This window comes from Aulonocara sp. 'chitande type north' Nkhata Bay, linkage group LG11 (assembly GCF_057382095.1).
Source record: "Aulonocara sp. 'chitande type north' Nkhata Bay isolate Kocher_YH1m ecotype deep benthic linkage group LG11, A_spYH_male_GT1.1, whole genome shotgun sequence".
Taxonomy (NCBI): Eukaryota; Metazoa; Chordata; class Actinopteri; order Cichliformes; family Cichlidae; genus Aulonocara; species Aulonocara sp. 'chitande type north' Nkhata Bay.
Window position 1 is genome coordinate 4,239,572 of NC_141354.1, and position 24,807 is coordinate 4,264,378.

The window sequence follows — 24,807 nt, forward strand, 5'->3', positions numbered from 1 at the left end:
GGCTTGGAGTTGGCCTCTAGTGTTGTACGCCACATCCCCATATATATATATATATATATATATATATATATATATATATATATATATATATATATATATACACTCACAACATCAGTACAGTGATTTTCCAGTCGACTCCAAACTTGTCCAGTCCTGACACGGCATAGAGGTTTGTCCCGTGGAAAAGTTCCCACTTGCAGAGACCGTGCGGATGAAGCAAAGTCTGCAGCGTGAGCTCGGCTGGTGAAGGGGAGAGAAAAACCCCGGTGCGCTTCACTCCGCATACATGCACTTCAGAAACTATGAAGAAGCGGCATCCGTCTCGTGTCCAAGTAGCGTGAATCCACGTTAATCCAAAAGTGTCGCAGTAAAGGCGTTCAGCAGATAACGATAATACATCCCGAAAACAGCGCTGCGGCGGCTTCGCTCGTTGCCGTGGAAACACACCTCCGTGATCCGGTGAATCTGTGATCTTCCCGACGTCCGCATCGAGGCCAGCCTGGTCTGTTTCCGCGAAGTATGGCAGACTACTACTAGATCTACTTTGCCGTGATGTACCTTTTAATGTATCAATCATCAGCTGCTCGAAGATACTGCATACTGAGGTCCAGGAGAAGATGTTCGGGCGCCATTTTGTAACGTTGGGTTGTGTTGCGTGGTTGAGAGGAGGCGGTAAAACACCTAGCAGGCTAGTCGGAAGAACACACACCCACGCTGGTATCGGTAATCCACGGTGGTTCTTTAATACGCCGTCTTCACTAACCACATAAAAGCCCGGCTGAACGGCTGCGGCTCAACAACATAACGCCCAGCGTCCATACAACCCAAGCGTTGCAAACAAAACAAAACAAAACAAAGGTTTGGAGAAGAGAACATAAATCCGTCCCTCGTTAAACACAAGCGTGCAGGCACGTGTCCTCATAATCCCAGAGAGAGAGAGCAGTGGCACAAACTGATGACACCATCAACCCTCGACTTGGGTGTCTTAAAGAGACACCACACCATTGTGACTGTTACAGTATCTTGGAATTTGTGTTCTGAGCGGGAGTTCATCCCTGGATGTGTGTAAATGTATGTGCATTCATGTGTGCTTGCGTGGAGATCTGAGGTTGGCTGGTAGGGTGGACCTCTGCGCATAATCACATGTGTGTGCAAACATTTCCACGTTTGGATTTCTTGGAATGTGGATAGGGTTAGGGGGTTAGGGTTAGGGGAAGGGGACTGAGCCTGCCACCTCTGTGAGGCAGGAAATGCACGGGCCATCCCTCCCGCAGGAAACCCACCCTGCTGGTTGTCACGATTACGGGAAAGCCTCTGCCTTTTTCCGTATCGGACGACGGTCCAATCAGCTGAGGCCATCCAGTCCTCAATCTTTGGAAAATGCGTTTGTGTTGTTGTGTTGTATGTTTTGTATATTGTTGTAGTTCTTGTGATGTGGGTTCACCTTTGTTATCTAAATAATTATAACTCTTAAGTGAGCTTTTATGAGGCAAGATACAAATGAAGAAAATGAAAGGGAAAAAAAGGAAAAAGAACAAAGAAAAATTAAAACAAAAGCTTTATTTAATTAATTAAAAACGTTCAAAAAATAGTGTGCCGTACGCGCAACGTTTCGACCCCTCAAGGGTCTTCTTCAGGCGCTTGGCACACAAAAAAACTGCTGCGAAAATGTGGCTGTAATGCACAGTGCTGCAGCTGGTAAGAGATGTTCACTCGTCAATGCTTCAAATCCAAATGAACCCCTGGCTGACTCCACCTCCCTTTATACCCTTCTGTCTGTGAATGTTTTTTGTTTTGTAAATCCCTTTCCAATTCTCCTTTTGTAAAATTTGTATTAACCTTCTGTATGTGAACCTTTATAACCATTACCATTAAATATGAACTGTAAACATTGTACAATAAACTTTTTAATATTTAATATTTTTAACTGTATTTGTTTTTTGAAAAATGATGTCATGAAATAACTGTTTTTTAACTGTTTTACCATGCCATATTCCTTTTTTAACACTGATGTTTATGCCCTGTCCCATGAAACTGTTTTTTCAGAAAATATTATTTTGAATACACTGTTTTTAATGTTTTACATGATTCCACGGTTTATTAATCTAAATATAATTTTTTATCTCTGTGAAGGTTCTCAGTCATCCAGGTCATCGTAGTCAAAGGAGCTTGCAAAGAAAAGTGTCTGGACTTCTTTAAGTTACTTGAAGACATTTCACCTCTCACCGAGAAGCTTCTTCAGTTCTAAGGTCAAATGGTGGAGAGTCCCAGATATAAACCTAGTGGGAGTTTCCCCCCACAGAGGGAATTTTTTTATCCAATAAAAAGAGGTTTCAATCAATTTTTGTAATGTAGAGAATATCCATGTCCAATTGTAATTTACTGTAAACATTAGGATGAGGGTTTTGTGTTATGGCCCCCAGGGTAAGGTTAGAATTAGGATGGGGGAGGGGGTATGGTTAGGGTTAGGGGGTTTAGATGGGGGAGCTCAAGTTGGGAGGTTGGCCATGGAAGGTGGCCAAACTCCATGCACAGACCACACCTGTTCCCACCCCGGGCCCCCACGTCACTCATGGATTGCTCTCCAGGAGGGAAGTGTCCTCTCTTATCCCAAATAAAGGGGTTTGAAAGTTTGAAAGGCTTAGGGAACCCAGAGGTTAGGTTTAGGGCCGGAATGAAATCCCTGCATGGGGTTAAAAGAGGTTAAGGTTGGGGAAGGCTTCAGGGCCAGGAGTTTATAATGGGATGGCCATAAAAGGGTCTATACAAATAAAAAATGAAGAAACAAGGAGAAAATTAAAGAGAAGGGGAAAATTCCCTTAAATGGAGTTACAGCACCCTCTAGTGGGTTGTATTGGGGTTAAACTCTCACAAAATGGCATCTGAAGCCTCCCTCAAGCACAGGAGTACATAAAATCAGTCACTCAAATTGGTTTCATGGAGATGCTCCATTAACATGATCATTCCAATGATCCAACATGTGCTCTGCAGTCTTGTCCGTCCAGCGAAGATTGTCCGATTCTGTGCTGAACTTATCAGCAGGTAGAGCAGGTATGTGCTCCTTTAAACCTGCAATAAAATTGTTTATGTGTAATAATGTGTCTTGTTCTGTTTTGGGAAGGGCAGAAGAAAAGTTAATCACTGGAATATAAATGTCAGCTTGGGGGAATTTTTCTTGTGCCGACCTCAGCGTTCTTCTCAGACGTACATTTTTATTAGGGGTGCAACGATACACAAAATTCACGGTTCGGTTCGGTTCGATACTTTGGTGTCACGGTTCGATATTTTTTCGATACAAAAAAATGTTCATGCATTTTTAATTTGTCATTTATTAAAATTATAAATATATATTTTAACTCAAAAGTACAGTTTTTAAATTTAACCCTAACCCTTGTGCGTGTTTTTTATTTTGACAGCGAATGCGCACCTGCGGACCACTTATGTGCAGCCCTGGTTATTTAGCTCGTCATATCGCAGCCACAGAAATTCTTTTGTCCATGAAACCATAAAGCTGCACTTTCTTTTTGCCTTATAGTCTGATTTGTCATAACTTCTCCGTTTTGTGGTAAGCTTTTCTTTGGCTGTCACTTCTTCACCCTGACCTGTCTTATTTGGCTCAGCAGAACTGAAATGCTTTTACACACTCACTCACATAAGCTCAGCGATTCTCTGCGTGATCAACCTCTCACATGTTTAAGCTGCGGGAGATTTCACTTGTCATGTTTGCATAGTAAGCTAACGATTAATAAGACGATGTCAGAGGAATTGGTGCACAAATTATCATCACTCACAGATCAGTGCTGTCGCTCTCTATACACAGTTCGCGCGATTGCAAAGTGAAAGCAAAAAAACAAGCGCAAATTCAAACGCGACTTCAATATGTCACATATTGACAGTGGCTCACCGATGCCAATGACATAATTACCCAGCTACATTTCTAAAAGAATGCAAAAGCATTGACATATATTTTTCCTACAATAGCCCGACGGGCAGGGCAGAGATAGATTTTGGTAGCCCGACTGAAAAAATCGCTAGCCCCAGGACGTCGGGCTAGCGATATTGCAAGCCCTGTATCTGATTGAGGAATCACTCATCTTTGGAAAAGAGAGTTTATTACAGAGAAATGTCTCTTTCCAAAATAAAAGCTATACTATCCGCTTCTTCTGGGCTATATTCTCAGCAGCATAAGGAGAATCCTGTGCTAACAGCTGTCTAAATGACTCGGCTAAAGTTAGTAGCATGCTTGTTGTTTTTGTCTTTGCACTAGGATGATGTCGGCGTAAATGTGCAGTCATATTCGTTGTGTTCCCACTAGTGCTTTCAGGTTAATCTCGTTGAAATGACCTTAACGCCACAACACGGCAAATCTCCGTTAACGAGCTACCGCCGATCGCTCCGTGCATGGGGCTAGACGGCCAACACGTTAACGAGCTAACTGCGCTAGCACACTAGTTCCCACCCATGTAATTGAGCATTGCGTGGCACATCCAACATACTGTTTTACTTTAGTCCATGACTCGCTTACCTTCAGGGTCATACGTCACATGAAAACCAAAATAATTCCAAACGCCAGATCTGAATGAGGGTGGGGGAGGTGCCCTGCGCTCTTCCTTCTGACTATGCTGTCTGTGTTGAGCGCTCAGTGGATCTGCGCTGGACAGTGCAGCCTAGGCGGAGTAGTCGAACACAGATTCACTGAGCGCTCAACACAGACAGCATCGTCAGAAGGAAAATTGATAAAATAAATTACAAATGTTGTATTGTTCGATACATATGCGTACCGAACCGAAAGCACTGTATCGAACGGTTCAATATCGATACGAATATTGTTGCACCCCTAATTTTTATCCCTCTGACACCTGTTATTCAGGCCGAAGGAGAGAACCAGCTTCTCCACCGATGTGTCACTGTCTGCTTTATCCACGAGGATCTCTGCACGGCCCCATTCTGTCAATTTGGACTCCCTCCGCAACATAAGGAGGAATCAAGCCCACATTGGTGTCTCCAGTGATCACCGATGCTTCCTTTGTGTGCAGTCTCCACTCTCTGAGCTTTTTCTTTGTGCTTGGATGTCTCGTCGGGGTGCATACCTGTTGTCCAACTGAAGCTGTGTTGGTCTTCTTGGGGGTGGATTCCCCCTGTATGAGGTTCATCGCCTCCATGTTCTGTTGTAGCTGAATGGCGGGAGAAGATTTCCCCTCAGAAGAAACCCCATGAAGTGCTGTAGGGATTCTCCTCACCCTCTGGTCTCTCGCTGCCACTTGATTGGGCCCTGGTTCCTGTAGATGCACAGGAGGAGTGGCAGGTCTCAGATCGCCGTCTCTTCCCTCCTCTGTCTTACTGGAGAGTGACAGTTCACCTCCAATCGGGTCAGACGTCGTAGCAGTCGTAGTTTTGGGTGCGGTGTTAGCTGTGGGTGGAGCCTGAACTTGTGCTGTGACAGAAACGATCCGGCCAGTAGTGGCCTGCAGTGCTGCGGGTTGTGTGTCCAAAGAAGCTGATTGCGATGCTTCAATCAGGGGTGCAATCATGTCCAAATGTCTCACCTCTCCATGTACTTGTGGCTGATGATCTGGTTCATTGATGGCGTTGCTCCGCTCCGTCGATCCAATAGTTGCCTGCACGTCTGCCAGCTTCGCCACAATGACAGCCTCAGTTTGCTCCAAAGATTCAGGCTGAAGACGGCGGCCCAGATTCCTTTTGGCCCAGGATGCCGCTATCTCAAACGGGCCTCTCCAGTCCTGTTCAGGAAACTCAAAAAGAGTCTTAACTGCCTCCTCCATGCGTTCATTATAATGATCCCGAAGGATTATGATGGTTGTATGAGCCCAGTTCTTAGCATTGCCCTCAATTAGAATCTGCACTTCACTATTGGGGATAGCTGGCTTAATCACAGTCATTAGATTGTGAGCTATCTTGTTCAGAGAGGGAGGAGGAACGTCCCCCGAAACATTTTTTAAATGGTGCACTGTCTTAATGAGTTTATGAATGATGCGAACCTTTGCTGAGAAGTCAGGATCATCTGACTGTATTTTCTTCTGTGGAGGTTCGGCCCGGTCTGTTCGCAGTGGCGTGTCCAGTGGGGTGGCCTGGGGGGACTTATTGTTAGTCTTTTCAGTTGTTTCTGCGGGGCTCCACGGCAGCAGGAGGGAGGCGGGGCTCCACGGAGAGTGCAGCGGAGAGCAGTCCTGATAGTGGTGGCTGACTTGGCATTGAAGAATGCTGACATGACAATAAATGCCGTGCCATATCCCCACGCCGTATGATTGTCATGTTACAGACAGGGCAGTGAAAGTGTCCTGTCGTCCTACACTGCAGCCTGCACCGGCATATCATTTTGTCTGTAAGAGAGAAAAAAAACCCCACATATAATTTAAATGTAGTTGTACAGAATGCAATCAGTTTATCTAACAATCAGATTGTACATATTAAGAAAAGCATCCAAGCCATGCTCAATAATGAAAGCAAAATGGTGTGGATCACAAGAGCTGTCAAGAAATGTGGTGAAGAAGAAATAAAAATATATTTAATAAAACACACTTTTTTCTAGCTGATGAATGCCCTGAACTGTACAATGTGAAAAGCAACTTTTGAGTCAACAGAGAGACTGCAGAAGTGCTGAAAAGAAGTGCATATTTATTTGATTTGCTTTGATTTGATTTTATTGATTAGCATTCAAATTCAAATCTCAGTGAAAACAGTGAGAGAAAAAAAACAAAAAACAGTGAAAACAGAACAAAAATCTACCATAAAGAAAGAAAGCATGAGACAAGGCTAATCAAAAGGTATTGGCTGAAGCATTTGCTTATTACGCCAACCCTTTTCACAAAAGATCTTTTTGTATGCAGCTCCTGTACACAGGGCTTGAAGAAAATAATAAAACAAAGCAAAAACCAAACAAAACAAACAAACAAACAAACAAAACAAAGAAAAAAAAACTTTCCACCTTAGATAAGTAACTACATCAAAGTAAAGAATCAAGAGGTTGTTTTTTTTCTCCTTTTTGTTCTTTTCATTCTTGATTTATATATTTTTCTAATACTCTATTTTTAAACATGTTTTTAAACAAGGAAAATGAACTACACCTTTTTAAATCACTGTCATAACTATTCCACAGGTTAACTCCTCTAACAGAAACACATCTCTGCTTTATATTTGTCCTCATCTTGTTTTTCTTAAAGAAATCTGTTCCCCTTAAGTCATATTGACTCTCTCTGACTTTGAACAGCTTCTGAGTACTGCAGCAAAGCAAGTTATTTTGTGCTTTATAATTATCTGTGCCATTTTATATTCAACTAAATCATAAAATTTCAGGGTATTCAGATTAATAAACAAAATGTTAGTTGGTTCTATATAGTTTGATTGGTTTATAATTCTTATAGCTTTTTTTTGTAACTTGAAAATATGAAGAGTGTTCGTTTTATATGCATTACCCCATATCTCCAGACAGTAAGTCATATATGGAAGCAACAGAGAACAATAAAGTGTGTATAATGATTTTTTGTTCAGGACATGCTTTGTTTTATAGAGAATATCGATGGTTTTTGACATTTTTGTTTTCACGTGGTTTATATGAGACTTCCAGCTCAGCTTATCATCAATTATCACTCCAAGAAATTTATTTTCGTACACTCTTTCAATTTCAATTCCATTAACCCTTATTTTAGATACATTTTTCATTTGTCTAGTGCCAAAAATAATCAATTTTGTTTTCTTTATATTTAATAACTTATTTACATCAAACCAGTTTTTTAATATATTTAACTCCTTTTCCGCTGTAGTCAGAAGCTGTTCTAAGTTTTTACCTGAGCAGTACAGAGTGGTATCATCAGCAAACAATACACATTTTAACAGTTTGGAAACACTACATATGTCATTTATATATAATATAAATAATTTAGGGCCCAGCACAGAGCCCTGAGGAACACCACAAGTTACCTTCAACTGCTTAGATTTTACATTATTGAATTCGACATATTGATATCTTTCATCCAGGTAACTTTTCATCCACTTGTATGCTATCCCTCTTATGCCATATCTCTCTAGTTTATTTATTAATATAGAATGATCAATTGTATCAAACGCCTTTTTTAAGTCTATAAAAACACCAACAGTATATTCCTTATTATCTATTGCATTAGATATCCCTTCAACAAGTTCCATCACTGCCATTGAAGTGGACCTTTTCACTCTAAAGCCATATTGGTTATCACTTAGGAGATTATGCTTCTCAATATATTTATCAAGTCTATTAACAAATAACTTTTCTAAAATTTTTGAGAACTGTGGGAGTAGTGATATTGGCCTGTAATTGGTAAACTGACATCTCTCTCCGTTTTTATGGATTGGAATAACTTTTGCTATTTTCATTTGTGAGGGAAACACACCAGTTTGAAAGGACAGATTACAAATGTATGCGAAAGGTTGCACTATATATTCTATAATACTTTTAACTAATATCATGTCAATACCAAAACAGTCAGTGGACTTTTTATTTTTAAATGTCTTCACAATGTTAATTATTTCTCTATGAGTTGCAGCACCAATAAACATGGAGGACACATTCTGAGTAATATGTTTATTTAGGTCGTTATTATTTCTTGACTCTGGAATTTCTTTTGCTAAATTAAAGCCAACATTTACAAAGAAATCATTAAATTCATTTGCAATGTCTTTAGTTTTATCAAGCACAATATCTTTATCTTTTTTAAAATAATCTGGATAATTCTTATTTTTTGAGCCCTTTTTGATTAGACTGTTTAATATCCTCCATGTTTCTTGTGTGTTACTTCTACTTTGCTCCAATAATTTGTGGTAATATTCTTTCTTACTTGTTCTTATAATATTTACTAATCTATTTTTATATAACTTGTACTTTATTTCAGCATCTTTTGTCCTCTGTTTTATGAATCTCTTATATAGATTATTTTTCTTTTTACATGCATCTTCTATCCCCTTTGTGATCCATGGCTTATTGGATCTGTGATGCTTTCTAGTGATTTTCATTAAAGGACAATGTTTTTCATATAGTGAAATTACAGTTGATAAGAATGCATCATACGCACTATTTGAATCTTCATTTGCAAAAACCTCATTCCAATTGTGTTCCTTTAAGTCCACCTGGAGGGCAGCAATGGCTCTTGTTGTTCTATGTCGTATCATATCAAATATTTGATTCTTTTGTTTAGTTTTAATCCCAAAATAATTTTGAAAAATTGCAAAAACAGGAAGATGATCGCTTATATCAGTTATAAGAAGTCCACCTACTATTTCATGGTCAATTTTATTTGTGAATATATTATCTATCAATGTAGCTGTATCAATTGTTATTCTACTTGGTTTTATAATTACAGGGAAAAGGGAGTTACTATACATTGTATCTATGAAATCTGTTGTTTTCTGATGTCCATTTGGGTTTAGCAAATCTATATTAAAATCACCACAAATTATTTGCACTTTTTTATCATTTAGGTTGCTAAACATAGCAGCAAGTTTTTCATTGAATATCTCAAGGCATGAACCTGGTGTCCTATAGATGCAACTTATAATTATATTGTTAGCTTTTTCAACATGAATTTCAATAGTGACACATTCCAATATGTTATCTATGGTGCTTGACATGCATTCAATCAGACTACATTTCAAAACTTTATCTACATATAAAGCAACACCGCCTCCTTTTTTATTCACCCTGTTCATTGTAAATAATTCGTATCCTTCCAGTCCCATTTCACTAACTTTCTCATTATCGAGCCATGTTTCTGATATTGCAATTATATTAAACTTTTTTAACTTACTTAAACATTCTGTAATTTTAGAAAATTTTTTATACAGGCTTCTACTATTGAAATGTATGACCGACAATGCATTTGCCATTTTAATATTCACATTGAATTGGTCATCTGTATAGTACTCACAAGTATTATTGGTGTTATTGTAGAAGTGGGTATCTGGGTCAATGCTACTTTCAGGGTCATTCATGTTGTGCTCTGCATAGTTAAACGTTTTGAAGTTCGTTTTCTCAGCGTGTGTGGCAAAATAACCACCTTGACAGTCCTTTTCATAATCAAAGTCTTCCTCTTCAATATCTCCGAATGGAAACCTATAATCTGTGTCCAAACTTGTCATTTATGTGTTTTTGTTGTTGTTGTTTCCATTGTTTTTGAGCCATAAGGCCAGAAACACTTTCCATACCCATTGTTCATTATCCAATCGTCACTTTTCCAATAGATTCCATAGCAGATTCCTGATTATTTATATTGCTCTAAGTCTTTGAGTTCTCTTATCATCACAACTTTCGCTTCTTCGGGATTGCCATTTAGTCTTATCATTACTTTGCAGTTCCTCGTCCATGTCGCTTGTATCTTATTTTGTTTTCTCAGGATGCGTGCCTGTCTTGCAATTTCAGCAGTCTTTTTCGTTAAATGTTCATTTAAATACACACCAGTCCCTTTTAGCTTCTTACCCTGTTTCAGTAACTCAATCTTTGTTTTGCGACTCACAAACCGAAGAATGATTGCTGGCTTTGTTTTACTGTCTTTTCTGGGGAGCGTGTGGCATGCTGCAATATGATGGCTCTGAATACTTACATTCTTCGTTTGAAGGAATTTTATCACTTGCTGTTCAAGCGTTTGCTGCTCCTCTACCGGAGCATCTTCACTGTCTTTACCTCCGCCAGCTGTTACTCTGGCGTAGGTTCGGTGTTGCGTCTCCAGTCCACTTATGACTAAATCATCCATTCTTGTGTATTGTTCAAGGTCCTCGATTCGCCGTTCCAAGTCGTCTATTTTCTTGTCCTTGTCCTTTATGAGGTTTTTTAGTTGTTTTATTTCATCCATTAGGTCATGTAGCATACCTTGTTGTTTAGCCACTTTGCTCAGTTCATCAGACATGAAATTAAGCGATTTCCTAATCTCCTCCAACTCCTCTTCAACTCCTGGGTTTGCTTTTTTAGGTGGCATTTTGAAAATGATGAGATTGGTATTTCCTTGTGATGGCCCGTTGAAGTCACTGTTGATTTATTTGTTGGTGCCTTGCTAGAGGAGCCTGGGCCTGGTGGCTGCTGGAAGATCCTGGGCCTGGTGGCTGCTGCAGGATCCTGGGCCTGGTGGCTGCTGGAGGATCCTGGGCCTGGTGGCTGCTGGAAGAGCCTGGGCCTGTGGCTGCTGGAGGATCCTGGGCCTGGTGGCTGCTGGAAGAGCCTGGGCCTGGTGGCTGCTGCAGGATCCTGGGCCTGGTGGCTGCTCTACTGGACTTCCTCATCCAGGTCCACTTTGAAGCTGAACTATTTATAACTTTAACTATGAGGTATATTTAATTCAACATACCTTTGAAAGGCAAAGCATTTTTAATGTGTCCATTTATCTGCTCCTCAATCTTTGCCCTGACAGTAGGTCTGAAAGTGGGGCACAGAGGGCAGTGAAAGAGTCTTCTGCAACACGTGGTGCATTCCTGCAATTCTGGCCTGGAGGCAGAATTCCAAATTGATATGTGCATCTAAAACAGAGAGAAACAGATAAACACCATATACACATTTAAGTTCAGGTTTTAGCAGAAATAACACGTTACAGTTAGCATGTAAGAGATTTGGGGAGAAAATTATTTTAAAAAAACAAACATAATTTACAAGGCACTTTAATTTGTGACATACGTATCTATTGACATATAACAGACAATTTAACAAAGGCTAACTCAAATCTGAGTAATAAAAAAGCAGAATAGAACAGAGAGTATTCCATCCATCCTTCCGCTTATCCTTTTCAGGGTCGCGGGGGGCGCTGGAGCCTATCCCAGCTGTCATAGGGCGAGAGGCGGGGTACACCCTGGACAGGTCGCCAGTCTGTCGCAGGGCCAACACACAGGGACAGACAACCATTTGCACATTCACACCTAGTTACAATTTGGATTATCCAATTAACCTATCCCCACAAGCTGCATGTCTTTGGACGGTGGGAGGAAGCCGGAGTACCCGGGGGGAACCCACGCAAACACGGGGAGAACATGCAAACTCCACACAGAAAGACCCCGGCCTGATGGTGGAATTGAACTCAGGACCTTCTTGCTGTGCGGCAACAGTGCTAACCACCGTGCCACCGTGCTGCCTGAATAGAGAGTATTAGTATTTATAAATATATAAATCGCTTTGTGACAAACTTTTCAATGTTGATGCAGGTGGAATGAAAGACAAAGTGTGATATGCACTGAATGGAACGATGTGCATTGATGTTACTGACAGTGAAAAGTAGTGGATTTGTTCGATAACAAGCAAAAAACAAATACGTTTGAAACTGACCACTAAATGCTAACCAGAGGTGTCAAAAGTCCACACATTCCTTACTAAAGTTCAGATACCTCTGTTTAAAAATACTCGACTAAAAGTAGAAGTATTCACTCAACTTTTTACTGAAGTGGAAGTAAGAAGTACAGTATTTTGTGTATTTTTTGTCTTGTAAGCCCTTAATCCTGTCACGGTTCTGGGTCCGTTGGACCCAGTATTTTGAGTTTATTATGTTTTGGTGTAATTTTGCATCAGGGATTGTTTTCTTGTTCTCTTGTTGTGTTAATGATGATGATGATTATGATGTTTATTATTAGAGTTTCATGTTTGTGTTTAGGATTTGTTCTTCGGTTGGGTCTGCTTAGTATATGTCTAGTTCCATGTGTCATTTTCTGTCTGTCTCTCAAATATCAAGTCTGTGTCTTAGTGTGATGGTTGCTTGTTCCTGTTTTATTGTGAAGGTCTGCGTCTTATGTTAGTGTGGGCAGCTTGGCTCCCCCGTCTCGTTAACCCTGATCTCTCCCAGCTGTGTCTCCCTCCTGTTGCCCATTCGCTGATTACCACCCTGTGTATATTAGCCCTGTGTTTTCCTGTGCTCAGTGTCGCGTCGTACCCTCAGCTTATGCCTGTGTGTTCCTGGTCTCCGGTTTCAGTGGTCACTTCACTTTTGGTTTTCATGTCAGCAATAAAGCTGAAGTTTTGAGTTTCACGTTTGTGTCTGAGTCCTGCGTTTGGATCCTCCTCTCCGCCTGCCCGCACACAGAGCCTTGACAAATCCAGCGCTCTCACTTTAACCAGGGCCAGTAAACAGACACATGTGTTTCTCTGCCAGGAAGGACGATAAAAAAAACCCCACACACACAATTTAAAAATGACTGTTGTTGTAACGCAAACAGAGTGCCAGATTGCCAGAATTATGAAATTACGGCAAATGTACATATGAAAGACTCTGTCCCAACCTTTACGATCCACTCCACTGTGTCCATGCAGGGTACGTATTTCCGGCTACTGTGGCAGTCGAAATATGGCGCTCCACAGTGGCTGTGTCCCAATTCAGGGTCTGCACGCTTGAAGTATGCATTTTAAGTGCGATTACATAGCTTAAATGGCACCCTAAAAATAAATTGGCTTAGGTCATTTTTAAGAAGTCAAAATAGCCTTTGGTTTCACATTCCAAGCAAAATATTCTCAGATCTATGTGGAATTAATCTTTTACTTAGATGTGATTTTGACATAAAACTCCCCATACAGCTCTCTTCCTTTCACCAGCAAGTTGTATTATACTGGAAATTAATATACAAACATAACTATAGCCACACAACACTCCCCTATGGAACTGTCGCTACATAAACGTTGGAAACAAATCAATCTTTATAAAAAAAATGGTACGATAAGGGCATCTGGTCAGTGATGCATTTGTTAAATGATAGAGGTAAATTTTTATTAGAAGATTTCACCACCAATTATAATCTGCAAATAAATAACAACGAATTTCAAAAAATTACTAAGGCTATCCCTCAAAACATTCTATGTACAGCATATAATCTTTTACAAAACCCTGACTATAGATCCCCTGACCTCCCTGAACTCTTGGTAAATGGGCACAACATTACAGCTAACAGTCTAAAAAACTCCCAAATTAGGGAATTATTTACTAATATTTTTTCCCTTATAGATCCAATCCAAATTCCTTCTCACATCTGTTCTCCGGTGATCAAAAGAAAGAGATCGAAAAAATTACCTAAAACTTCCCATTCCACCCAAAGCTAAGGAGGTCCACTACAAAATCCTTTCTGGTATTTACCCTTTCAAAGAATTTCTCAGACGTCGCTTTGCTATTGATAATAATTCTTGCTCTTTTTGTGATGGGGATATTGAATCAACAGAACATTTGTCTTATAATTGTATATTCTGTAAAGCCCTGTGGAATGATGTGCACTACTGGCTCTTTCCAAAGATTACAAACTTACTTGAATTTTCTAAAAACGATATTATCTTTGGTTCTCTAAGAAAAGAAAAGAAGCTTGAAAATGTTCTAAATGTAATAATTATTATGGGCAAATTCTTCATTCACAAATGTCGTTTTCTGAAAACAAAGCCGTCCTTTTTTACTTTTCACAAAGAACTCTGCCTCTTCCTCTCATCTGTTAAATTTATGGACAAAAAACAAACTCTGGTTTTGAATCATATGATTATTGAACTAGATCTGCTAGAAAACCCCTAAGGTATAACGTCTTTTTTTTTGTTTTGTTTGTTTGTTTGCTTTGATTCTGTGTGGGGTTTGTTTTTATTTATTTATTTGTTGTTGTTTGTACTTCCTGTTCATTATCTATCTTCTATATGTTGGAATTCAGCCTGTTCTGATACTATTTCATGTTGGGAAAATAGAATTTTTGTAGAGATTGACATAATTGTTGTGCATTTCTGTGCAAATGCAAATTTAAAAAAAAAAAGATCGACTTTGACAGCGAAAAAAGAAAGAAAACAAAACAATTCGATTACGTCACCGCCACGCGACGACGGCTGTCCCAATTTGAAGTGTACTCCAAATGCGCCATCGATTTCCCCAAATATCTTTTTTTCCCAAAACCTTTATTTAAACATCAGTACAATACAAAATGGAATTAAACAGTACCACAATAATGGTGTTGTGCTTACAAAAGAATTGTATACCATAGACAAACAGACACAGGAACAGTATTCAGAACCAACAATATAAATATGCTAGGGGGAAAGTAACTGATCAAGCCAAAGAATAAAGTGATTGAAAGAGCTTGATTTTTTCACAAACACCAATAGTTTTTATAGCTTTTGGGTTAGTGGAGTTCTTAATTGAGTTAAGATACTGTACAAGTTCAAAGGAGAATACATAAAAAGAGGGATGTCTTCCTAAACATTTGGACTTGTGAATATGAAATTTAGCCATTAAAATTAACAAGTTAATCATATATCTGTTATCAAAGTTGAATTGTCTTTGGTTTTTGTGCAGACCAAATAAAACATATTTCCAAAACAGTACAAATCCTTTAAATACATTTTCTGAGATAAAAACACATAAACTCTGCCAAAAATCTTGTACAAGGTTACGAAACCAAAAAAGATGTGTAGTAGATTCCTTGGAAGTTTTACAAAAGCTACAGCTTGTATCAATGTCTAATTTGAATTTGCTTTGAAGATAATCTTTAGAAGGATAAATTCTGTGCATTAATTTATAAGAAATATCTTTAATTTTGTTGGTAATTAAAAACTGATTAGGGAGTCTCTGTCACGGCTGCACAGCAGTCGTGTGGTGAATTGAGAAAAGGATCCAAGATGCAGGCACTGACTGGGGTGCGAGTGAATGTTTATTTGCAGAGGTGATAAGGTGACAAAAACAGGAGGAGCAGAGCGGGGAGTAAACCAACCTAAACTGGGGGAAACTAAAGAACTCAACTTAAACCAAACACGCACGGGAGGAGGAACAAAATACACAAAGAAAGATGGCAGAGAGATGCAGACTGAACACCGGGTTAGAATGATGCAGCCGGACATGGCATTAAACAGACGACGCAACAGAGAGCACAGGAAGACACAGGGCTTAAATACACGGGGAGTAATCAGGGAATGGGCCACAGGAGGGAGACACAGCTGGGAGCAATTAGGCTAACGAGACAGGGGAGAGGTAAAACTGAACACACTGACATGAGACATGAACTTTCAGAATAAAACAGGAAACTAACAGACACAGTGAACCAGACAGGACACTGAACTTGACAGGCAGACTCATGAGCAGACACAATAACACCATGGACAGACAGAGGGAACACAGAGAAGTGGAAGCAGGCAGGCAAAGAACAGAAACCTAACAAATGGCAAAATCACAACAGAATACACACTCTGAATGAACAAAAGCATAAGGAAACACAAAACACTGAGTCCTCAGACTCAGGACCATGACAGTCTCCAAACTTCGTTCCACATAACACCATCTGACAGCCGGTTCCAGAAAAAAATAACATATGGTAGCGTGGTTATGGTACTCTGAAATAAAGATCTGATCGATTTATTGTTGTTTTTAGATTGCTTAGAAAAGCAAATCTTGCCAACAAAAGTTTGTACGGCCTGTGGAATGAAGTGATATTAGGTTGATTCTTAAACAGCATACAAACCCCTGATGGTATTGATCCAAATACTTTTGTATAATCATGACGATTTATAGCTAAATTGAAATGTAAACAAAATTCTTCATAGGAGAAAAGCGTACCATTCGAATCATATAATTGGTTGACTAAAACAATGTTATTCCTAAACCAATTATCTAAGAAGAGAGATTTTCTTTTAAATAAAACATCCTTGTTATTCCAGATATAATAACTGTGTGGACTAAAGTAGTGCTTGTAAATAGGAGTCCAAGCTAAAAAAGCTTGACGATGAAAAGCAGAGGTTTCTAAAGGGATTTTATCAATATCAAAATTACAAGTAAGGAAAAATTCAGTGCCACCTAACTGATTTCCCCAAATATCAAGCGTGGTCCGGTGCACGCTTCGTGGTCCCATATATCCCAAAATTCATAGCGCGGCGGTGCGTGTGGCTCATTTTGCCGCAAAATACGGCAGAAGGCAGAAGGGAGCGGCCGAAGAGTGAACTGTCAAAAGTAAGTACTGAATATGACGTCACTTATTTATGTGCGAATGTTGAATAACGAAGAACATTAAAACATTACTGTTGGCCACATGTCGGCAAAGTTATGTGACATTAGTGACGTTTGTACTAACTTGGTTTTAAAGCCTTTACTTCAAAATATCCACCGTTCAATAGTTGACTTTAATCTTACAGAGAATCTGATGATTTATGGATAATTAAAGTCAGTCATATATCCACAAACACAACAAGCTGAAAGTCAGTGATGCTGCTCGGTTTGCAGTCCTGAACATCACGGCACAAGCAGGATTCACTGCACTGTTAATGTGAGCTGTGTTATATTGCTGCCTCTGTTCGGTGGTGTCGAGCCAAACGGACTTTAACGTGTGTTTGAACGAGCTGACGGTTCACTCGTTAAGCTGAAAGAAAGATGCTTTAATCACAGCAGTCACACATGTGTCCACTGCACCATCTGGAACTCTTCTTGTTTACACTCGTAATAACACAAACACTAAATCCTCCTGTTTGTAGCAGTGTGTACACCTGAGACTGCCACCTGTCTGTCTGTCCTGCACTCTCTCTCTGTTTCTTTCTCTCTGATTGTGTAATAAAAGTATGAACGTGTGTTTATAAGTTACACTTGTGTCTGAATCCTGCAGCTTATCACACATTTGATTTCCATGTGTGACGACTGCAAGTGTCCAGAGTGAGGACAGACTGAGGGACCCACTGCTGCACATCATCTGTGAGGCTTTGCACCCCTGATGATCCACCAGGACAAACTCAGCAGTGTGTGAGGAAGAGGAGGAGGAAGAGCCAGCAGCAGCTGACAGATGGAGAGAATAGACAGACTGTTCCCTGTTTGTGAAGGACTGCTAGGAAAGTTTAACATAACTGTCTGTGCTGAATCAGTCTTATTAGGTAATGTTCAAATAATGTGATCATCCCAGTGTTTCCAGTGTGGGAGAAAGTACTCAGAGTACTCAGGGCCTTCAAGTTACACACTATGAAAGGCAGCAACAAGTTTAATGTTCAGAAACCTAAAGTCTGTATCAGCAGCAGAATGGAGCTAAAATAAATGTTGGTTTCAGTTCTATGAAGCTTTGAGTATTTTGGATCAGTAGCTGCTGTGTTTGTTGCATCATATTGCTGTAACTGTTTATATGCTTTATATATTCTGAGCTAAGTTGATCTATAGTGTTACAGTGTTGGGGTGTAACGGAATACATGTACCGCCGTTACGTATTTAAAATACAAAATATGAGTAACTGTATTCCGTTACAGTTACCGTTTAAAAAGGTGGTATTCAGAATACAGTTACTTTGTTGAAATAAATGGATTACACTGCGGTACTTTCCTGTTTCATATTGTCGCGGGTCAGGACTGTTTGGGTTTTGTTTGACAGCTACGTTCTGTTGTTCCAGGCGGCAGGGTTACGGTTGCCATGGTTACAGGGCGACGCTCTCTCTCTCTCTGCGACTGTGTGTTTCCTGGGTGAGAGAGCGCCTTTTCGTTGTTGTTGTTGTTGTGCTAAGCTAACAGGCAGAGTGCTACAAGCATAGCTCTAAAGAATGTAGCATCATGGGCAGTGTAGTCCGTGCTGCAGGGAGAATGGACTGCCATACACGTAATGGGTCTGTGAGCGCGAGGAGGGAGAAAAAGGGGAGTGGAAAGGTACGAGTTGTCATCGAGGAAAAACGGGAGCTGGAAGCATGTAAATATAATAATAACCACTTCAGCCAAGAAGAGTGCCTGACGAGCCCAGCTGTAAGTAAGCTATTAAGACTCGACTGTACGCTGTGTTCGTGTTTTCCTCCGAAAACAATAAGTTCCGTTGGAGCCTTTCAACGCCTCTCTCTGTCTCTCGCAAGAAAAGTTGACCCACACAACAAAGTAAAGCTATTTTTCGGCTACGAGCCGACAGGGACCCCGCCGTATTAGTCAGAGGTCCCTTTACTACAGTTCGGAGTCGTGGACTTCAGTAACAGTAATAAATCACAGCAATAGTACATTCACGTTGTTGTAAAAAGCATGATAATATATTAAGTAATCCAAAGTATTCAGAATACGTTACTTACTGATATCTATTCTGTGCGACTTACAGCAGTTATGACATGGTCTGATTTTCTCACCCAATAAAGGAATATTTCATATATCAGTCTACTCTTCATTCTATCAGACACAGTTATCACAGCTCCTACATTTTCCTTTTTACACATGTATGTAAGCATTGAGCCAAATGTAATAATGTCAACGTATTAAAAGAACAATATATTTGTCTCTTATGCATAATACATCTGTATATACACTGTCAAAGATACTTGTCTTTGACTGAAGATTTAAGGTGATAACTATATATGAATAACTGCAACTTGAATCTTTGGCTCACTGCTGTAATATATATATATATATATATATATATATATATATATATATATATATATATATATTAGGGCTGGGCGATATATCGAGTTTTTTTTAAAAATATCGATATATTTTCATACGAGATATAAGATGTGGCAATATCGTTTATATCGATATAGTCTATGTTACGTTATAATTATACTTGTGGAGCCGCAGGTTTGCCTCTCTTTCGTCCACTTTTGTCTCTACGCAACGTTACTCTGCCTTGCCTCTCCTTCACTGAACACAACTCCGCCTCCCCCATAGCTTCACCTGCAGGCAATGACAAGATGAAAGCGGAAAATCTCCGTTAGCGAGTTACCGCGGATGGCCCCGTGCGTGGGGCTGGACGGCGTCAACGTGTTAGCGAGCTAACCACGCTAACGAGCTAACCGCGCTAACGACATGCAGCCAGGAGGGGCTGCACGGCCTAAAATCCTTTCATTTTCTCAAAACTCGACAGTGCGCCTTATGTATGAATTCTGGTTGTGCTTACTGACCGCGAACCGATTTTATGTGGTACACAGCGCTCAGCAATCTGTCAACAAAAGTTTTAATATGACTTTGCTAAGCTACGGAGCTGCACCGCTTGATGTCGGAGGATTACGGCTACCGGGGAGGAGCCTCGCGGAGTGATACATACTGTGTGTGTATAAGGACCACAAATGGCACTTGTTCAGAGACGTGGTGCAGCTGTGAAATCTGTCTCTTTGTTATTATGCTCAGCGTCTATTAGTTTACATTTTGACTGCACAATTGTGAGCTTTTTGTTATGCACAAAAACAACATTTTCTTTTATTTATGGACCATGATTATTTAATAAATGCTGATAATTTTTTTTGAGTAATTTCTTCATATACATCTACGCTGTATGTAAATAAAAGTGCCCGTGTGACATCTGGGACACAGTGTGACTAAGAACTCTCTTTTTGTTCTTAACTTATGGCTTTAAAAAAAAAAATCGAGATATATATCTTATATCGCCATCCAGCTAAAAAATATCGAGATATGAATTTTGGGTCATATCGCCCAGCCCTAATATATATACTATAATATTGGCCATATTATATTTACATTACCACAGTGAGATGACTTTAGTCTCATGAGCAACATTAGCTAATTGTTGTTTACTAGCTAATCTTAAATGACTGTTCAGCACAGACATGAAGCCCAACAATCAAGTTTACAGTCCTGTGGTCTCAGCCTCAGATACTCAGCTAATCAAAGTGATGTCATGACAAAAATGAATGACCAACAAAACATTTTTCTCCTTCATTTCTGTCAAACAAAGCTGAATGTAACGTGTGTCGCGGTTAGTATCATGGTTGCTAGGCAACCTGAACAGCGCGACGAAGCGTATACCGTCCCATTTCACAAGCCACTCACTTCCGCACTTCTCGTACTTATAGTACGCACCGTACGTAGTACGCGTAGTGCGCGTACTTCAAGCGTGCAGACCCTGAATTGGGACACAGCCAGCCAGTGGCTGCAGCCAGACCCTTCTCCTTGATTATGGTCGCCACGCAGATACTTCCGGTTCACAGCAAAATGCACCCATAGTGCATTGCGTTTGACCGTCATCACAACAGGAAGTGTGGAATATGGCAATAACAGCTTCATAAATCATTGTGTACAGTCTGGCCAATGGAAGACACCAGATAACAACACAACCGCATTAGAAAGATACCGACCCCACGACCAAGGCTTTCCCCCGAGTTTTAACCCCGTGGACCGTCCATCTATGATGGAACGGGCGATGGAGCAGCTCAACGTACAGCTCAGTCGATTGACCCGGTCTCTTCGCCGGGCCAGGACCGTGGAACTCCCGGAAGGTAGCGATGCAGTATGACCGAGCATTCATTTATTAGATAATGGACAAAAGTGATCTCCCCATCAGTTATTACGTGTGTGTGTTGATCGGTGCAGGCACCAATGCTGCTTGGAAAACGTAGTTTCCCTTTGTAAAGATTCAAAATGACACAAAATTCAGGTTTTTATTTCAGTTTTATTTATAACGCGCAATTTCAAAACAACAGTTCTCTCAACGCGCTTTATGTCGTGTGGCCAAGATTTTACACTGAATCCGCAGCAATCAGATGAAACAGGAGGAGACTTCCAGCAAACGCAGGTGTAGGGAGGGCAGCCAGCTGCTGTGGCCTTTTGAGAGCCAAGGGAAGGAGAGGACAGAGCGCCCACAAACAGCAAATGGGACCAAACACAAAGTAGAAGCATCAGGTAAAGTACAGTCAGGTTAATGACATGCAAAGGACAGAGGTTTATTACATCAGGACTGAAAAGAGGCACCTGGAAAAAAAATACTCGGGGCATAAAGTGCCTCGAATTGAGAGTTGTTGTGGTTTGGCGCCATATAAGTAAAACTGAAATGAAAAAAATAAAATAAACAAAACCCCAGATGAACAGCTGTTTCTCACGTGAGTGAGAGGGTGAATGCAGGCATCAACTACTGTCTCTCCAAGGTAACAGGTGCTTTGTGCCACTCAGAGCTGTGCTGTTCATGATTGGTTTGGCAGGCGACTAGGTAAAATACATGTAGTGAAATAAACAACAATTTGCTGATGACCTCGCTCTGAACTTTATTTAAGTAAACCTTTTTTGTTGTTCATGATGGAATATCACTCACCTTTCCTAGCTTTAACGTGAGCAATGACAGCTGACGCCGAGCCTGTCGAGGCTAAACGGTTCCACGAGGATGAAAACGATGTCGGTCATGTGCTAATGGTTTCAGTCACCTAATTCCAGCCCAGCTCAACTCCTCTGGGACATGTTGGACTGTGTTAGACACAAGTGAATGTTTTTGGAAGGATTGTTTTATCCCTCCAGTGGTGTTCCCCTGGTATGTTACACGTCATATTAAAACGAAAGCTTTTCAAGTAAATGTTGTACTAAATGAGAAAACAAATAAACGGTCTCAGTACAGTAATGTCACATAAAAAGGTATACATGCAATTAAACTAAGACATCAAATAAAGTTCCTTTTACCCATTTTCCAGTAGGAAACAATTGATTTTTGTAATCAAGTCATTCAAATTCCTTGATGAATCGTTGCTAATAAATCGTAATGTCTTTGTCAGGTGTTAGCTTTCACTGATATTTTCTGCATTATTTTCACCACAGACAATGAGACAGCGGTGTACACACTCATGCCAATGGTCATGGCAGACCAGCACAGGTACACGTGGAGCAGACTGTACTCATCACTAATTCATTCACTTTTATTTATGTGCTCGTTTTGGCTCACTGTGCATTAGATGGAAACGTATATTATGGTATGTCTGCTTACTTTAGGCAGTAGTATACTTGCCACTGCACATCTAATCTACGGCTGCAGAAGGATTGACATGTTTTTACATGTTCACTCCTCCCTCAGATCAGTGTCAGAGTTGCTGCTCAACTCCAAGTTTGATGTGAATTATGCTTTTGGACGAGTGAAGAGGAGTCTGCTACACATCGCAGCCAAGTAAGAGAGACTTTACAGCTGTAATCACAAATGTAACTGTGACATTCAATTCCTAGTTACTTACTTTGCTGAATATTTTCAAAGAGTTCTTTAAAGTAGTCCTTTTTAAACGATTTCTGTTTCAAAATAAACTCTAAACTGTGGAATAAGTTGTGCTGTAAGTCCTGTTAATGTGATGCTAGCAGAAACCTGTCCAGCTTGCTGTCACTGGTTCAGTCTCTGGTAAGCATTTAGTGGAATCAAAAAGTAACACCAAGGCCATAAGTAGTTCCCACTTTACGTCTGCACATTTCCTAGTAATGGTGCTTGCTCAGTGAAATACAGTGCAGTGAAAAAGTATTTTCCCCTCTTAATTTATAATTTATAAAGTCCAAACAACTTTGTCCCGCTTCTTAAATCATGAGTCGTTCTGACAGAGTGAAAAAGATCTAAAAAAGTAACGTACCACAATCACAAGTTTGTCAAACAGATGACAAACAGTCTCTCATTCAGTGTACATGCAGAGAGTTGCCTAGTCTGTTGTTCTGCACTAAATACGCTGTTTTCTGTGTACAGCTGTGGCTCATTGGAGTGTCTGGTGCTGCTGCTAAAGAGAGGAGCCAATCCAAACTATCAGGACATCTCAGGCTGCACCCCTCTGCATCTTGCTGCCAGGAATGGGTGTGTTGCTGTATTTAATCTGTTTATATGTTCATTTCTGATATGTTGTCTTGTTATATTTACTACAATACACCTTTGTTCATGTCAGGGTGTCTCAATACTGGACTTTTAGCTCATGTGTTACAGGACACTTTGTTTCTCATCATGCTGTTCGTTTAGGTGAAGCTTCATGAGAGATTTCGAATTGCAATCTTCTCAGTGCTACCAACCATCAACCTACTGTTTTCTATTATAGATAAGCTGACTACCTAATGTTAAAATAAATCATGACGTTTCTTTTTGTGTTTTACAAAGTTCAGGTGTTGTCAAGTGACGTCTTCAGTCTGAATCAACTTTTTGGGATTGGTGCTGTAAGGACTGTTTATGAAATGCTGAGTGGAACTGAAGAAACTGGATGAATCACTTTCTTTTTCTTTTTCATAAGCCTTTATCTTTATGCATATTTACTTCTAGTCGATGGACCTTAAGATGGCAAAATCTGAGTCATGGGGTTTAAATCTGTAAAACAGAAAGGCTGATGAAAGACCAATGACAACCACAAATCTGTGGTCAAGTCATGTATTAAAGCGTTTCAAGCATAAATCAGCGATTTATCAATATTTCATACCAGAATCTATTTGTGCTTTAGAAACAGTCCCTCTGATCATCCATGTGAGCAAATGTTAACCTGGCTGCCTTCTCAATTTAAACGCAAGTCTTTAAAATAAATCCTACTACTACTAATATTGTTACTAACATTGCTATTATTGTTGTTAACATTTGTAACAATATAAATTTTTATTTTTACCTTTTAGTCTAATTACACTTTTATAAAACAAGCCACAAAAGATTCAACATTATAATAAAACAAAAAATGAATGTAAAGAAACCAAAACACTACATGGAACAGTGCAGGCTAACCTTGTTTAACCGTAGCTTGATTATTCTCTCACTGACAAACCTGCAGAATAAAAGAAGCCAGAAGTGCACAGGAGGAAGATGGTCGATCACAACAGTTGGGGCCACGTCAACCCGACATGTAGTCACATTTCTCAGGTGTTGCAGTTCGGGTTACGTCGAAGCTCATGATGTAGGGTTTCCTGTTACAATGTTACAATGTAGATTACTGGCAGAAATCTAAATGAAGCCTTAGAGGTGCAGGGTTCACTCTTACAACTTTTTCTGCTTCGCCTGGAGCAAAATGTGTTTCCTTATATAAAGAAATGGAGGGACATGTTCTTATATAGTGCTTTTCTACTCTATCAGAACACTTTATACAACTTGCCTATTCCATCCATTCATGTCAATACTTTTTTTTCTATGCAAGTGCTTTCTAATCTATTCCTACTCCAATGGATGCATCTGAGAGCAACTCGGGGTTAGTATCTTG

General features: G+C 40.0%; 2 protein-coding genes across 5 annotated transcripts in view; one reads left to right on the forward strand and one right to left on the reverse strand.

Moving 5' to 3' along the window:
- Positions 1-4,702: 4,702 nt before the first annotated feature.
- On the reverse strand, positions 4,703-5,783 carry LOC147318350 (uncharacterized). The gene has a single exon (XM_086309822.1). It carries the CDS (start codon positions 5,781-5,783, stop codon positions 4,917-4,919), a length of 867 nt encoding a protein of 288 aa, XP_086165948.1. The 3' UTR covers positions 4,703-4,916.
- A 15,075-nt stretch (positions 5,784-20,858) lies between these two features.
- Positions 20,859-24,807, forward strand: part of hace1 (HECT domain and ankyrin repeat containing E3 ubiquitin protein ligase 1) — a 28,478-nt gene continuing 24,529 nt past the window's right edge. For 2 of the 4 annotated variants that reach the window (XR_015131445.1, XM_086310254.1), the window contains exons 1-4: positions 21,148-21,535; positions 22,436-22,490; positions 22,689-22,778; positions 23,334-23,438. Coding sequence is in view for 3 of the 4 variants with exons in the window: in XM_086310254.1 (XP_086166380.1) it covers positions 21,397-21,535; positions 22,436-22,490; positions 22,689-22,778; positions 23,334-23,438 (389 nt within the window). In the remaining variant the exon portion in view is untranslated. The other 2 variants (XM_086310256.1, XM_086310255.1) reach the window with 2 other exon arrangements.

Bases quoted from the DNA above. Each gene is read 5' to 3' on its own strand.
- LOC147318350 (XM_086309822.1), bottom strand. From the start codon at position 5,783: ATGGAGGAGGCAGTTAAGACTCTTTTTGAGTTTCCTGAACAGGACTGG.